The following is a 19,264-nucleotide window of genomic DNA, read 5'->3' on the forward strand; positions in this document are numbered from 1 at the left end:
AAAATTTTCTAACTAAAAATTTCAATTCTAATTCAAATTTCATTTTAGGGAATTATTTATTAAAATCCTTGAATAACATTTATTCATATCTATATAATTGATTCGTTTTTCATATAATCTAGACTGTTTGACACTATAATTATTTGCGATTATATATTTTAAACAATCAATTATTAAAGTAATTTGTCGAAATAATTTTATTTATTATAACTTTAACTATTAAATTTTGTATAAAATTGAATCGGTGCTAATAACTATTATCATATAATAACTATAATTTTAAATTAAAAAAATATATCAAATGATATTCATTTAATATATTTTAAAAAATTTAATATATTAAAAATATTTGTTAATAATCGCTTGTTTTATTCTTTCATTAAACGAATTTATCATTTTTTTAAATATCTATTATTGTTTTCTATCAATTTTCAATTCCGTGTTTTAATAAAAAAAATCTTATTATAAGAATCTTGTTATATTAATTTGTTAAATTTACATTATATTATTTAAATTTTTAATTTTATTAATTTTTTGTAATTTATAATTAATTTAATTAATTTTCCATAATTGATTCTTTAATAAAAATAAAGATCAATAAAGCATTAATAAGACTTCTAAATTAAAAATTAATATTTAAAAATATAAAGCAAATTATTTTGAATTAAATTATAATGCAAGGGAAAGTATTAAAAATTATGATTATTATTAATTATTGAAAAATTATAAAAATAGAAAAAGTTGTATTAAAGTTATTGGAATATATATATAAAATAATGACGTATTAATATTTATTGATTTAAAAAAAAGATTTATTTTATAATTATAAAATAAAAAAAATAATTATTTAATTTAAATTAAAATTAAAATTTATTGTTTTTTAAATTTTAATGAAATCAAAAAATTTAATTTCAAAAATTTTTCAACATATAAGAATAATAATTATGATATATTTATAGTATTATATATATTTATAATAAATATAGTATATTTAGTATATTTATAGTATAGTATATTTAATATAATAAAAATATTTTTTTAATGAAAAATATTGTCTATAATCTTTAAATATACATATTTATTTAATATTAGAAAATAAATATGATAAATATTTTTATAAGATTTTTACATTAAAGATTCTTCTGATCGAATATATTCTCCTATATCAGCTTGATGAAAACATATTGTTGCCATTGGATCTGCATATTTGCAATCTATTGTACTTTTAGCTGTGACACCAAAACCCTAGAATAATTTTATTAAATTTAAATTTTAATAATAAAATAGATTAAAGACAAGATATTTACTATTTTTTGTATTAAATATATACAATATATTATATACAATATATTATATACAATATATTATATATAATACATATATATTATATACAATATATTAAATAATAAAATAGTTCTGTACTAAAGAGTTCAGTATTATTTTACAAATAATTATTAATATTAAATTATTTAAAATTAATAAACAAATTTTTTTAATATAGATTATTATTAGATTGTTGAAATTAAAATTGTCGTTTATTATAATTTTGTTGAAAATATTAATCAAAGTAAGAATAAAAAAATTTAATTCATTTTACCCATCAAAAAGCAAATTAAAATTATTACAATTTATTTACAATTGATTTAATTAATTATATTTTTCAATTATAATTTTTTATATCAAAAGATTTCTTTTTTTAAACCAATTTTTTTTGAAAATTTTATTGATATTAATAATAATTTTATTATTTGAATAAAAAAATTAAATTTGATGTTAAAATATAATTTACAATTTGTTTCTTTATAATAAGATAATTTAATAAAGTAATATTCAAGTTGTATTTATCCATCTTCAAATTTAAATTGATTCATAATATATTATTTTACATTATTTTTATGAATATATTAATTATTTTATTTGCAACAATCTAATATATGATTAAAATAAAAAATATAAAGTTATTATTTAAAAATTTATTATATAAAAATATAAGTTAATAACCCATTAAATAACCCAATCTTTTACTTACTAATGGTATATCATTTGTGGAAAAAATAACAACTCCTTGATATTGAGGTGTATTTTCTGTAATTCGATTTAAACCAGATTTAGAAATATGATGTCCATATAAAAATTGTTGTTCAGCTGATGGTTTCAACCAAATTTTATACTAGAAAAAGAGCAAAACTATATAAAATATATTTACATAAACAAATAAATGAATTTTTATTTATGTTATGTTTTATTTTTATTTAAGATTGAATCGATATTAATAATATTTAATTTTTTATTCATTTAATATAATTTAATGTATTTACTAAGTAATTTTAATTTATATTTTGCATATTACGAGGAGTAAATTCTAATTATAAACAAATCTTATTATAAAATGATTTCATTAAAATGAAATATTTATGTTCTGTTTAGCATCATAAAGATATTTTATTATTAATATCTATATAAAAATTGATAAAATTAATAGATAATTATAATATAAAATAATGTAAATGTATAAATAAATATACAAATAAATCAATAAAATATATAAAAGACTATATTTGAGATAAAATGATAATAAAATAATATGAAATTGAGATAAAATAATATGAAATCATTTATCTATGCTTAAAAAATATTAAAAAATAAATATATATAAATAAATTAATAAAATAATAAAATAATAAATATATATTCAAATATAAATGATTAAAAACAATATAATTACTTGTGCATAAGGAGCCAAATGATATAATGCAGTAATATGTAATCTAAATTTTTCAGATTTCGTAAATTTTCCAAAACATGTGCCAATACTTGTTAATCGTTCTGGATTTACCATACTTGTTAATGATAAAATTTTTTCAGAAACATAATATACTCTGCCTTTCTTTTCTCGAAAACAATAAACACCATCTGGTCGATCAAGTAATAATTTTACATTGCTTCCAATACTAAAAATAAATTTTATATATAATAATCATGTTATAATCACATAAATAATATCATAATTATATATCAAAAATATATCAAATTATATCATAAATATTGTAAGATGTAATTGTTTATGTTTATTTCTATTATAACAAATAAGTAATTTATTTTATTTAGCAATATTTTTTAATTAAAAAAAAAATTCGTTCAAAAAAATTCATAAAATCATTTTATTAGATATATTATAATTATTTTTTATTTTACATTATAAAATATATATAGAATATTAATAAAATATATATAGAGAACAATAAATATTACATTAAACATAATAAAGAATAATTAAAGAGAAGTAATAATACTATTAATAATAATTGTTAATAAAATTAAAATTCTATTTATTTTTTTTTTTAATATTTACTATAGAGATTAGTAGCACAATTAAAGATATTATTATCAATTATATTTTTTATATTTCTAACTTTTTTAATTATAATTAGATTCCAAATATTTATGCATTTATAAAAAATTAAACATAAATATTTGAAAAAAATATATAATATAGAAAAATATTAAATATGAAATATTTAAAATAAAATATTCATTGTGATATTTGAAGGATAAATGACTTTATTTATTTAATTTTTATAATTGATGAAAATATAATGAAAATATAAATTTACACATTTGTAACCTATTTATTATATTATATTTATTATATTTATTATTATATTTATTATTAAATAAAAATTATATAATCAATTGTAATAGTTTTGAAAAAATTATATAGATATATTATACTTACTATTTTGTTAATTTTTCTAAAACAAGTTTTGTTTTTTCTTCAGTTAAATGTTTCATTTTTTATAAAGTACATGTACAAACTTTTACGCAATGTAGAGATAAATGGTAAACTTTTTTTGTCAAATGTTAAAATTATCTAAAATAATTTCAACAATAATTTTTTATTATTTTTCGTCACATTTTTCTCTTTTTCATATATATTGTTTATATATTATATTTTATATATATTTATTAATATAGAGTAAAAATAACAGTAACTATTCTTTAAAATAACTTTAAAAATTCCATAAAACTAATCAAGAAAAAGGTTAAGTGAAATTTTCTAGTGTGTTTTCTATGATAATAAAATTATAAGATAAGAAACTCATTTAAATTTTTATTAAATTGTATATTTTCATGTATTTCATGTATATATATAATATACAATTGTATATTATATCTTAATAAATAATTATATTTAATATTTAATAATTAATTATATTTTATTAATTAAATACATAAATATTATATTTATAAATTAGATTTTATTTTATCAAATATAGAATAAAAAAATTTAAAAGTAATAGGTATTTGTTTTTTAAAAATATAAATAATATTTATATAGAATAAATAATAAAATCATTATTTTAATTTTATTTTTATTTTTATTTTTATTTTTATTTTTATTTTTATTTTTATTTTTATTTGCTATTTGTATATATTTCTTTAATAAATATATTTTTATATAGCCTATTTTAAATACAAATCATGATAAATATTTAGATTAATAATTTTATGTAATTAATCAAAAAACTTTTCAATTTTTGCTGTTTTATGAAATACTTTTAATAATATGTTGTTATAAATTATATATATTATAAATTATATCAATTACATAAACAAGAATATACGAAAATAATTCAATATAATAATATAAATAATATAGCGTAATTATTTTCTATACTTATTTATATATTAATTTGTATTTTTTTTATGGTATAGCTTTATATGTGACATGATTTGTTATTTAATTTTGACCGAAGTCTGATGTATCTCTATCACTAATGTACACAATATTAATATGTAGTGACAAAGAAAATAATACTATATATTCTTCTCGAAAATTCGCTCTGTTTAATGATAATGGAAATAACATAAAGTCTGTTTGCAGCTTTAAGACTAAATTTATATATATATATATATATATATATATATATATTTTAGATGAAATAAAACATGAAAACTTTACCATATAATGTATTAAAACAAGTTATTGATTGAATTTTGACGATTTTCTTTCGATTAATTATGGATATAATTTTTTTCTAAAAAAATCTGATTCAAATTAATTAAATTATTTAAATTCAAATTGCTATAATCAATGAAATCAATTATAATAAGTTATATTTAAAATAGATTATTATAGTGTTATATTATATTATATATTATCTAGCAAAGAATTTGATTATAAACTGATATCAATTGGTATCAATTAATTCTGTGTCACTATATAGATTTTTAATATCTATATAGATATTAAATCTTGTGTTGAATCAAATTTGCATCAAAAATACATCAAACTTCGATACATAATCTTTCTTTGACGCCAAATATAAAATAAATCTTATAATATAAATAATATGGATACTATAAAATTTTCAAATAATTTAAATAAATATTTTTGAGAATATGTAAAATATTGAATATTAAATTTAAAATTATTTATTTTTTCTATAAAATATATATACATAACAATTATTTATATCTGACGTTATAATTTTGAATTTGATTCGATTATCAGTGGTTTTTTTTTAATTTTTTAATTAAATCTTTTTAAAACTTTCAATTTGTTTTGAATAGTATTGAGAAATAAAAAGGAATTGTATATTCTGTAAGAAATTGTATGTTCTGTGTATTCTTAATTCAATTAATATCCTATTTCATATTTTTTATTTTTTCCTTGCTATGAAGCGATAAATCATTAATATAAATAAGAAAATCAAATAAAATATATTAGTATTAATGAAATATACAATAATAATGATATTAATTGTAAAAAAAATTAAAAATTATTTGTATATAACATAGATATAGAAAAATAATTATTGTAGCAAATCTGATTTAGAGTTAGAAATAATAAATTTATTCTATAAATAAAAAGTATATTATTAATATATTAAACAATATATATGTATAAATATATAATACATTTATAAACAAATATAATATTTATATTTTATCGTTAATTTAGGCATTTATCTTTAAAATTCCGGTATTATATCATATATTATTATGTACAAAATATCTTTATAAATATGTTGTTATAATATATGAGATTATAATATAAGATTACTAGAAACATATTTTGAAAATATAAAAAAATTAATAGTAAACAAAATATAAATATATTTTAAATGAATTTTATAAATTTAAATAAATTTGTATTAATTATTAAAAAATTGGTAATAAAATATTAAATTATGTTATAATAAATATTCAGAATTATAGATCGATTTTAATTCTCTAAGATTTTAATCACGTAGTTTTGTTTATTTTTATTGATGCATTTTTACATAATATAATTAGATAATATATAATATAATTAAATGCAAATTCATGATTAAATGTATATTACAATAATGGACAATAATAGAAAAAGTTCGAATTAAACAATTCCATTTGTGTTCAAATAAAATTCAAAGGATAGAATAGATATGACCGAATAATATATTATTTACCATATTTAGCATAATCTAACCTATAATTATTTTTGATGTTATCTCTTTTATCTGATATTTTTTTAATATAGATTTCTTTTTTCTTAAAAAAAATCATAATTTTACGAATATTGATGTGATTCATATATTTAAAATTAATATTTCAAATTTTAGATATAGAAATATAAATTGTTTTTTGATTTTATCTATAAGATATACATATATTAATTTTAGTTGTCCATTTAGGTATAAATCGTATTTATGATTGAAATTTCTTTTATTAGTAAATTAATCAATATCGAAGCTATTAATTTCTTTAAATTAAAAGATTCGATTGTAATAGTGCATTTCGAAATATTGTATATTGTCAAAATTTGAATAAGAATTTAAATAATATTTATATTCTATATTTTTATTATTTTATATTTATTATAAAAGAACATATTTTCATTGTATTTTTTATTTTTTTATTTTTATAAGATAAAATTATGTTTATATATAAAAATTATTTTACGTATCCCTAGAATTATATCCTGTATGTTATTTTTTTTAAATTTTATTTCAATAATTGACTATAAGATGGCAGTAGAAATAGCGCTTGCGTGCCATCTACTAAAGATGGCGCCTTGCGGTATTCTACCATTTTAATCTTGCTGGGCCGGTAGCGTGCGTGAAAACTGCTAACACTGAAAGTCAGCCTTGTTTCATCCTCTTCAACGAATATGCCTACTTAAAACAGGCAACCGCGACTGTTCGCTTATTAGTGCGATTCTCTGTCTTTCCGTGTGCACAAACGAAATAAAACAACTTTCCTTTGTGATCTACCTTGTGTCTTTTCCTCCATCAACTTGTTCTGAATCCATTCCTCGGCCCACTTTATGGTATGTATTCTTAATTTTTACTTCTCTTATAATTTTTATATTGTTTGAAAATTTTATACTTTTTTCTGCAAGATTTATGTTATGTTTTTTGGATAGCCTTTTTTTTTTTATATTAATTTTAATAAATCGAAATTAGTTGTGAAAGTTTAAATTTATTAAATATCATGTACTGAATATTTATTTAATAATTTTCTTCTTTGACATGTTTTTTTATTATCTTTAACTTTTATTTAAAATAACAATACAAGTTCTATGCATGTGTTGTTAAATTTTTAGTAGTAATGATTTACTTTATATTGAATATTTTATCTAATTTTTTAATGCATTTTTACTTTATATTTTGCATTTATATATAATACTTCTTGTAATTATATATTTTTTTATGTTTTTATGTGATTTAAATTTCATTATATTTCAAATTTATAATTGAATTTCTAATTACAGTTAATGATTCGATATTTTTTATATTGCTAATTTATTTTTTAAAAATATTCATTATATTCAATTTTTTACAAAATATTTTTGAATATTTTTTTTATGTACATCTATTATCCTATTATCCTATTTTTTCAATTTTTATAATTGACAATTATCTCATTTATATTTATTATTTGAATGAAATTTTAATATTATTAATATGGAAGTATTAACATTAAAATTTGATATTCGTTAAATCTTACCATTTAAAAAATTCTTAAGGATTATTTTGAACATATTTATTTGTTAATTTTAAATTATTTTTTTTCAAATATATTACTATAAAATATAGATTTTATTGCATAATTTAGAATCAACAAAATTTAATTTATTACTATAATATGTTATTCAATAAATTTAATGCATTTCTCATATTCCGAGATTATGTTACAAAGATCAAACAAATTATTAAATAGTGTAAAAAACCATTAATTTTTAAATTAGATTCAAGAAAAATATTTTCCGCATATTTAGCAGATATTTAAATTAACAGCTGAATTTACAATACAGCGAAATATAGTCATATTGCGATTTTCTACTGAAAATTTACCAAATTATTTCTTTATGTTAGCAAAAATAGAATTACAAAAAAAGATTGTAAAAAATATTTCTTAAATTGTGTAGTTATATATTATTCATATATTTTGATATGTATGTTAAATATTATTATATGAATTTTGTATTAATCATAAAAAAAATTTTGAAATGAATGATTTATATTTTATTAAATATATCTATATATTGAATTAATTTACGCGATAAAGTTTAATTATTTTATTTAAAAAAGTTTTTTAAGAATAAGTGGAGAAATAATTAAGTTTTTATTATAATGAAATATAATAAATACAAATTGCACTTATTAAGTATTTTAATTTCATTGAACTGAAATTAATCTTAACTGTTTATAAAGATTTAGAAATTCGATAAATTTTTTTTTTTAAATTTGTGCTTTCTTTTATATGTATGATAAAATTATTTCTTTTCAGAGATTTTATTAATTTTTTGTATATATATATATATATATATATATATAATCATAAAAAAGTATATAATTAGAAAAATTTTTTTAAATATTTCTTTATGATTTTTATAAGTAATTTTATTGCGAAATCTTTTGTCAGTGATATTGTTCAATCAAGTTTCGCGATCATTTTTCGTCAATACTGCAAAATATACAATATCAAATTCAATATGTGTATTTAATAAAGCATATATGATTAAATAGTAACTATATACGTGTTTATTATTTGTTACATATACAAGTATTGAAGATGATGTATGTTCTTTATAAATATTATTTTTAATTTTGTATATAGAAAATTGTATATTAATATAAGAAAAATAAATATTTTAAAAAATAATATAAAATAATAAAATAATTAAATATATAAATCACAAATTTAAATAATTGAATTATTTAATAACTCATATTGAATTAATATAATTAATAATTCCATATCATGTTTGTCATATGAAAATTTTTAGTTATATACCATATTAAAACAAGAAAAAAATATGTAGTAATAAAATAAATATATAAAATTCCGAAAAAATATGAAAAGATGAAATGTTATTACATTAATATTCATAATGTTTTTTAGTATTTTTTTTTTGTTTTTTTTTTTTTTTTTTTTTTTTTGAAGTACAAATGCATTAAAAGAAATGATAGAGAAAGCTGTCACGTAAGATAGTATATTCTGACATACACACGTGCACACATGCAAACATCATGCCATGCGCGAATATGGTGCGCGTTGGGATTTGAATTCGAAGCTTATTATATAGTTATATGATACATCGTTACAAAAACTAGTAATAAATAATTTTTTTTTAATTTGAGATCATTAATCCTTTTAAAGAATTAATAATTTAATAATTTTAGTAATTTTATAAATCATCGTCTTTTATTTTTAAATAAATTTTTTATGATGAATATTTAATATGATGAAATTTATTTAAAAATTAATTAATAAAATAAAAATTTAAATATAGAATATTTATATATCAAAATATATTACTCTTAATAATAATTAATTTATATGTTATCTTATTGCGTTATGATCATCTTTGAGAATTTTTTTCGTTTGAATAAATTCTAAGAATTGATGATATTGAAATACTATATTTTTTTGAAAATATATTCAAATGCGTTTTTAAAATTGGAATCACAAAAACATTAACGGATATTATAACTACTTTAAAAAATAGTTCTCTTTTAATTCAGTAATTTTGCCAAATTGATAATACTCAAACAGCGTTTTATACAGTTTGTATTTATCCAAGATTTATCCATTTATTTTAAAAGATAAATGATATACACGTGGAAAATAGAATTATCTCATTTAAGTTTATTTGAATTTGTTAGATTTTAGTAGATCTAGAGAGATTTTCTATAGATTTTCATTTCATTTTTCGTTTCTATTAAAGATTAATTATATTAATATATATCTAAAATAATAAGATTAGTTTTATTTTATTTTGAAATTTATTTGTTAATAATTTCCAAAGATTGGAATTTAAAAAATTAATTTACATTTGTTTAGTTTAATCAGAACAATTAGTTTAAATATTTTTATTATAATTTAAGATTTTTATGTTTTTTTATGATTTAAATTAATAAAACATGAAAAAGTAAAATTTTATAATTTTCTTCATTAAGTAATATATAATTTTTTATTTCTTTATTATTAAGTATATAAGTATATAAAAAATCATAAATAAAATATTTATGTTATTTGTTTTATCTATATATTATATTTTATCTTTATTTTTATATTTATATTTATTTCTATATTTTTATATTTATCTTTATTTGTTTGCATTTCTATTAATGCATAATAGAAATTTTTGTTTTGACATCGTAACCATTGTTTATGTTATTTGATAATTATATTTGATAAATATTGATAATTATGATAATCCTAATAAAAAATTTTCAGTAAAAATACAAAATTATATACTTTCGATGTTAGACTAGAGTAAATATAAGCGTTAAAAAAATAAAAATTACATTCATTTTTTCGATATCGTTATATTATTTTGTTAATCAAATCTTATATGAATATTATTTCTCTATAATTTTAATAGATGCAATCAAATTATCATCAATAATTAACAAAAAAAATATTATGTAAAATAAAATAATTTAATTTTATATAAATATAATCTAAAAATAAATATAAAATAAATAATTTCTTAATTTTTATTTGCTAATTTTTTTTCCATTTTGTTTTTCTTTTATTAATTATGAATTACTATAATTACTATGTTTAATCACATTTTATTAATTTTTTTAATTTTTATTTTAATTTCTTTAATTTATAATTGCAATTTAAAATAAAAACATAATCATTTTTTACAATGTAGCAAAATATAGACATCAATCGACGATTGTATAACTACAGAAAATCATAAAGTAAATCGATAGCATTCTTATCGATAAATAGATTTATAGTCTAATGATTAATTTTTCATATAAAAAATTTTTTTGATATGATATTATAGCCAATCTTGCATTCTAATTAATTTCGAATATTAAAAAAAAATGAACGTCTACTTTTTTTTTTGTTCTTAATGATTTTAGCTCAAGAAAATAAATATATTTGAAAATTGTTAATATAGTTATTCTTGGATAGTCATTCTTAACACAGTAAGAAACTATTGCAAAAAAACAAATTTGCTTTCATAAATATATTTTATTTTTAAATGTATTTACTCTCTATTAATTTACTATCAATGAACTGATCTGCGCGCGCATTGATTTCTTCCAATAATTAGAATGATTGGCATGTTTATAAAAGTAACATCTCTTTACTATATTATTGTATAAATAAGTATAAAAAAATAAGAAAAAATATAAAAATATCGAAGTAAATAAAAAAATATAGTTATTTATTGAAAAAAATATTTTTATTATACTTATTCTTTCTTTATATTTATATTTGTTTTGTATATTCTCTATTTTAATTTTAATTTTTGATTGGAAAAATAAAATTATTCACATATTTTATGTATTTTCTATTCAGATTTTAAGTTTTATTAAGTTTAAAATTAATACTTAATTTAAAATATATTTTATGAATAATATGTATACAAATAAATAATATTATGAAAAAGTTACAATATATGCAGGTCAAATACAATAATTTAATATTATTATTAATAGTTAGTATTATTAATATATTTTTAATAATTTGTATTATTATATATATACAGATATATGATTATTTATGATTATTAATCTACTAGGATTAGCTCATAATAATATTCTATAACATGATATAATAAATAATTAATTATAAAGATTAAAATTTTGATAATAAACGTTAAATCTATTAAATCTAAAATTTAAAAAGTAGAGATATAATTTTACTATTCTATTATTATATTCCTTAATAAAAATGTTTTAATTTGTTAAAATGTTTTAATGGTGAAAAAATCAATAATTCTTAATATATAATATTATATTTTTATTATATTGATATTATTGATATATTATTGATATATGTAATTATTAAAAATTATAAGTTTTTTTTTTTATTTTGCAAATCTACACATTAGAGTTCAGTTAATATTTAATTAGTAATTAGAATCTATTAAAAAGATTATTTTATATTAACATTAAAAAAATATTATAGAATAATAATACACATATAAATAAAGTAAGATATTATATGTAATAATATAATACCCAATATAATATAATATAATATAATATAATATAATATCCATTATATATAACGTCTTTATATATATATATATATATATAATGTTTTTAAAAAAATTTTTTTTAAATTTTATTTTATTAATATATTTGATAGAAAAGTAATATAAACAAAATAAAAAAAAGTTAATACTTTAAAAAATGGTGACTTTTTTTTTAATTAAAAAAATATATAAATAATATAAATATATAATAATATAATAATATAATAATAATATAAATATATAAATAATATATAAATAATTGATTATTTAATTATTTTAATTATTTTATTTAATATTAATTAAAATTTTTTTATTTTACAACTTAATTAATAGTCCTCAAATATTTTATTGATTAGCATTTGTTTATATTTTTTATTATTAAAAAAAAAAGAAAATTAAATCTAGAATATTTTTGACATGAGGATATTGTTTAAATAATGGAACTCTATACAACATATTTTTATTTTTTTTTTATTAAACATTTCTTTTCTAAAATCGAATCAATTATTAGAGATTTAAATTGTTACATATATCTTATCCACCATTGTAGCTTCTTTTATGAATGGCTTAAAGAGATTTACATGAAGACGAGGACAACGCTATTGGTCTTACAATCATACTGTACACTATGCTAAGAAATATAAATGTTTCATCATAGCAAATATTGTTTAACATGTTTTAATAGGAAAAATGAAATGAAACGTGAGAATGAACAGCAACATTTGTAATTAAGAACATATAAATGTGAAAAATATTTATCAGTAATTAAATATAAAACATAATAACAAATAGAAAATTTTATATCTTATATTTTTTTTACAATCATTTTTACAAACACGTTATATATTACATGGAACTTGCCACTTGAAACATGTTTCTTTCTATTGTCCTGCATTTTATAGGATAGTATTATTTTTCGTGTTTTTAATATAATTGAATATCTTTTCTTATTTTGTAATAAAATTGTGTTGCAAATTATATAAAGTCAATCACAGATCAATCTTTGCGCAGTATTTTCTTAATACGATTTCTTATTCATTAAAAATATTATTCGGTTCTTTTGGAAATATTTTTCTTCTAGATAAAATATTTTTTTCTTGATTTGGATATATTGTTACGATAATGATTTATCTTTTTGACATCTTAATGATGACATTAATCTTGACATGTTAATCACAGAAATATTATTGATATTTTTATTTATTTATATTTATTTTATTGGTTTTTTAATAATATCCATCATCGTTTAAGGATCAACGTCAATTTAAAATTAACAATTATATTATTACATCTGTCTTAATATTGTTGTAATATTATTGTTGTAATCCTTTGACAGAATATAATAGAATTATAATAAATTCAAAATAGGCAACTTAGAAAATAATTATTCTTTTATTATAAATTATGATAAACGTAATACATATTTTAATTGTCAGAAAATATTCTTTTCAAAAAAAGGTGATATGTATATATAATTAAAATATTGCGTTGTCAAGCCCGATATATTCCATAAAAAAGATGATCTTCAACAATTTGATCTTCAAATTATTCAAGTTTCTAATTAAATTTACTCAATTTACACAATACAAAATATTTTTAAAGATATTTCTATAAAAAATCATATTGATGTATAATAATAAAAAAAATCCCATAATTGGATGTTTTTATTTATGATAAAATATATATAAAAATATTTTAATTATGATAATATTATTTATAGATATTAAAATATTACATAAATATAATTTTTTTCTAACATTTTATAATCTTTAAAAATGTTTACTATAATACTTAATTAACAGCTTCTATCTGCAATTCATTATTTGATAATTAATTTATTTATGAATATTATTGCCTATTTAATATTATTTGTTTCTATTTATTTAAAATTTAAAAATTTTCTAATATAATCTGTTGCTATTCAACTTCTATTGATGATTTAAATTTTTTTATTTTAATTTCAAACTGTTCAAATATCAAATTTTATAAAATTTAATAATCCAATGTATTATATATTTATTTTTTTTATATCTATTGTGTATAATTAGAATTTCATTAACATTATATATTCTTATTAATTTTTTGTAATTCCATCATTTTCGAGATTTTTTAATTATTAATCGATACTATTTTAAGAATCGATTAATAATATTGTTAATATCAAATTTATATTTTTAATTTCAGTAATTTATAGTGAAAAAAATTAATTTGTATTTTATTTTAAAATATATTTTTTTATTAAAGCATATGATTAAAAAAGAATATAAACTGAATATAAACATTATTTTAATTTTTTTTTTTTAAACTTTACGTAAAATTAAAATTAACATCCATTTTTTTTCCTTATGTAAGTTTATGCAACCTTATGATTTCAATTCTACTGAATAATCTAATGAATTAACATTTTTCATTTAATATTTTAATTTATTATTTATTCTATTTTATCTATTTATTCTATTGCTTCATAATATTTTAAATTAATTTTGAATTCTTTGTCTTTACAAATTGTTTTAACATTAGTGTTTCGTAACATTCTAAATTTAGAATTTATTTTATTTATTATACTGTATAACATTTATTATGTTTATTAACGTTTTATTATAATAATAAAATAATAATATAAATAATTAAATAATATAATTATAGTCACGCGGATTATAGTAATTAACAAAATTTTCAAATCAAAGTAACCAATTTTCAATAATCAATTTTTATTTTGAAATTATTGATAAAAGTTACATATTGTTATGGAAATAAAATTTAATAATTTTTATTAATTTTTTATTTAATTTTTTAATTATCATAATCTGAGCAATATATACTTAAATATTTCAAAATAACGATTAAAAAGTATATACATTTATATTTATTTATATAAGACTTATGTTTATTTTGTTTTAATATAAAAAATTTTCATGTATATATATTTTATTTAATTATATTAATTATATTGCAACATATTTTTATACATTTCTTTTTATACATTTATGTACAAAATTTTGCAAAAATTAATTCTTAGCTCAAATTTCTAAAAACAATGAATATGAAATAAAAATAATAATAATAATAATAATAACAATAATGCAATAATGATAAGTTCAATTTTTATTCAATGTGATATATTAAATAATTATTATATATATGAAATTGTATTAACATTTAATATCAAAATATATACATATGTTATATACAAGAAGATATATACAAGAAATATATACATATGTTATATACAAAGAAAAAGAAAAGTGCACAAATATAAGATAGACTAGAAATATGAGAGGTTTTAACCTGTATACAGTATTGATAGTTCTGACAATGATTGTATCTCAAATGTTATGACAACTAAACTCTTTCATAGCAATTATTGTTGATAGTTATCTTCTTTTTGTTTAATGGACATTTTGTGTTTTGACTGTAATAGAAAGACTATAATAAAAAAAAAATTTCTATGCGCAATTATTAAAATGAAATTTACTTTAATTTATTTTATGATTTAAAAAAAAACAAAAAAGTAAGTCATATTATAATAATCATTTTTAATATAGATTAATAAAGATTCGAAATATTTATAAAATTTAATATATGAGAAGATAAAATGCTAAATAGATAGAAATATGAATATTTAATTTATAACATATATTTAAAGTATATGTTATAAATATATACTTATATATTACATTACATATATTATATATATATATATATATTATATTATAAAGTATATATAATTACAATATATATTAATATAATTAAAAATTTTATCGAATAATTCAAAAATGAATTATAGAATATTATCTAATAAGCTAATTGTAGATTTAACATAATATTATACGAATCCAGAAATTATAATTTATATATGCAATTATATGCAAAAAATAAATTAATTGGTGTATTATTAATTTTTATTGCTTTATCATATTTGATATTATCAATTATATACATATATTAGTAAAAATTTATAACATATTTCTCTAAAATATTATAACTTAATTCTCTAAAATGATAGTATTTTATATATATATTATTAATTTATACTAATTTGTAATTAATTTTGTCTTAGAAGAAATTAAAAAATCAAAAATCTTTTAAAGTCTATAATATATTTAATATATATTTATTTTTATATACCATATTCCGTATGAAATTTTTTTTTATTTATTATTATTTCCACATCAAAAAATGCAATAAATATTCCACATTCTTTCTTTCATATGTATTTAGTTTTCTCTCTAGAGAATCTAACAATACTATTCATAGTTTTTCTACATTATAATATTCTAATAATATGTATAATATAATATTTATTTTTTAATTAAAAATATAGGATTTATTAAAATTTTAAAAAATTTTTTTTAAATATTCCATCAAATTTAATACAACATTTAATATAATTATAATGTTATTATGTCATAAAAAAAAAAAAAATTTTTCATAGGTAAAATTTATAGAATTCATATAATATTATACACACAAAATTTCAATAAAATCAGAATTTTTAGATAAGATGAATTTTCTTGTAAGATATGAATATTTCCATGGTTATGTATTCAAATTTATTTACACATATTAAAATATAAATATTATTGCATTTTAACATATACATATGATGTTTATAAGATATTTCACTTTTAAATAAAAATATATTTCATTTTTTTCTCTTGCTCTTTTCGCTCTCGTATTTTCATAATTTTTTTAAATGTTAAAATGAATTTTATTTATTAATTTTTCTGTCTAAATTTTTTTCTTAACAATAGAGAATTAAAAATTTAATTTCAACATAAGACTATATTATCATATATATTTTTAAAAATATCTTCAATAAATATCAATATAATTATATAATTTTATATATTATGTATTCATCTGGTTTTAATTTTGTGCTATTAAAATCCATATATATCTTTATGTTGCATTCATATAATTTCATAATATAACAAAGAATTTTTAAAAACAAAAAAAAATTTAATTACATATTTTAATATTCAATCTCTTCTACTAAATTATAACAGTATATGTATATTATAATTTTATATTATAATTTATATATATTTTATATTATAATTTTTTATAATATATATAATAATATTTTATATTATAATTTTCTAATATATTGGGTTGGCAACTAAGTAATTGCGGATTTTTTTTAGAAAATCAAAGACAATTTTTTCATGGAACTAAATAACTTTATTCTGTAATGTGTTGCCCATTTTGATCAATGACCTTTTGCCATCTTTCAGGCAGCATCATAATCTCACGTTCATAAAACTTCTGGTTTTTATTAGCAAAAAACTGAATCAGGTACGATTTGATATCATCATCATTATTGAAATTTTTACCATTCAAGGAGTTTTGTAAAGATCGAAACAAAAAGTAATCAGATGGTGCAGGACTATATGGTGGATGTGGCAAAACATCTCAACCAAGCTCCAATAATTTTTGCCGAGTGACGATGTGTGTGGCCTTGCATTGTCATGATGGAATACAACACCTTTTCGATTTGTCAATTCGGGCCGCTTTTCTTCAACTGCATTGTTTAATTTCATTAGTTGTTCAATGTAGACAACAGAATTGATCGTTCGGTTGGGTGGTAAGAGTTCAAAATAGACAATTCCTTTGTAATCCCACCAAACTAATAACAAAACCTTCTTTTGATGAATACCAGCTTTTGATGTTGTTTGAGCTGGTTCACGTGGCCTACTCCACGAGCTTGATATTGTTGTAAACATTTTTTCATCGCCAGTTATCAGTCGTTTTAAAAATGGATCATTTTCATTACGTTTCTTTAGCAAATCGCAGCTGTTAATACGTTGCGTTAAATGCTTTTCTTTCAGTTCGTGAGGAACCCATGTATCGAGTTTTTGAACATAGTCAAGTTGTTTTAAGTGGTTTTCAATGCATGTATGTGATACATGAAGCTTCTCTGCAATTTCACGAGTTATACTGTGACGATGACAAGCAATCGATTATTGCTTTGATTAAGTCGTCATCAACTTCAACTGGACGACCAGAGCGTTTTTCGTCTTTGAGTGAAAAATCACCAGAACGAAATTTGTCAAATCAATTTTGACATTGCACTTTTTAAGGCTTCGTTGCCATAAACAGCACATAACTTTTTGAGCTTGCGATGCGTTTTTCCCTTTGCGAAAATAAAAAAGCAAAATATGACGATAATATTCCTTTTGATTTTCCATTTTTCAAACGAACGCCAAACGAAAACTACGCAATCGATCAAAAAACTTTTTTTTACTGATTGACAGCTGAATTGCCAACTATCACATAACAAAATGTGTTTTACATTTGGACTACGCCAGCAAACCTAAAAATTCAACTGAAGCCATGAGTGAAATCCGCAATTACTTAGTTGCCAACCCAATATAACAAATTATTTATTATAGTTATATATTATTATTTAATGAAACATATATGAATAATAAAAAATGTATAATTCAATAGTTTAAAGAAATTGTACCATAATAATTATAAATGATGTAAACGTATACGAATAATAAAGAATATAAATTCAATAGTTTAAAAAAATTGCATCATGATTGTAAGTGAATCAAATGTATATTATATGTTAAATTCATTAGATTTAATTTAAAATTGAAAATTTCTTTGTTTTGAAACTTGAATGAAAACTTCAAACTTCAATTTTATTATGCATAGAGCAAATATAATATCGATGAAGTAATCAAAATAAATATAAAAATTCTTAGAACTTTATCGATATCAGTAAATAAAAATAAGCGATATAGATTATAAGATATT

The 19,264-nt window shown here is 16.7% G+C and overlaps 2 protein-coding genes across 2 annotated transcripts in view; one reads left to right on the plus strand and one right to left on the minus strand.

Moving 5' to 3' along the window:
- Window positions 1-1,061: 1,061 nt before the first annotated feature.
- On the minus strand, window positions 1,062-4,027 carry LOC113218983 (60S ribosome subunit biogenesis protein NIP7 homolog). Its single transcript, XM_026442714.1, has 4 exons — window positions 3,737-4,027; window positions 2,726-2,951; window positions 2,030-2,170; window positions 1,062-1,245 (listed from the first exon to the last, which is right to left on the minus strand). Exons 1-4 carry the CDS (start codon window positions 3,790-3,792, stop codon window positions 1,126-1,128), a joined length of 543 nt encoding a protein of 180 aa, XP_026298499.1. The 5' UTR covers window positions 3,793-4,027; the 3' UTR covers window positions 1,062-1,125.
- A 3,033-nt stretch (window positions 4,028-7,060) lies between these two features.
- Window positions 7,061-19,264, plus strand: part of LOC725031 (elongation of very long chain fatty acids protein 6) — a 71,976-nt gene continuing 59,772 nt past the window's right edge. Inside the window, exon 1 of the mRNA XM_003251802.3 lies at window positions 7,061-7,312. The gene's annotated coding sequence lies outside the window, so the exon portion shown is untranslated. The remainder of the gene's footprint in view (window positions 7,313-19,264) is intronic.

The sequence above is a fragment of the Apis mellifera genome, linkage group LG9 (genome assembly GCF_003254395.2).
Source record: "Apis mellifera strain DH4 linkage group LG9, Amel_HAv3.1, whole genome shotgun sequence".
Lineage (NCBI taxonomy): Eukaryota > Metazoa > Arthropoda > Insecta > Hymenoptera > Apidae > Apis > Apis mellifera.

What these genes read in the sequence shown, in the direction of transcription:
- LOC113218983 (XM_026442714.1), bottom strand. Translation starts at nt 3,792, where the DNA reads ATGAAACATTTAACTGAAGAAAAAACAAAACTTGTTTTAGAAAAATTA. An exon ending in TTAGAAAAATTAACAAAATA is followed by an intron (nt 2,952 to 3,736) that starts GTAAGTATAATA and finishes ATTTATTTTTAG; the next exon opens with TATTGGAAGCAATGTAAAAT. An exon ending in CCACAAATGATATACCATTA is followed by an intron (nt 1,246 to 2,029) that starts GTAAGTAAAAGA and finishes AAATTATTCTAG; the next exon opens with GGTTTTGGTGTCACAGCTAA.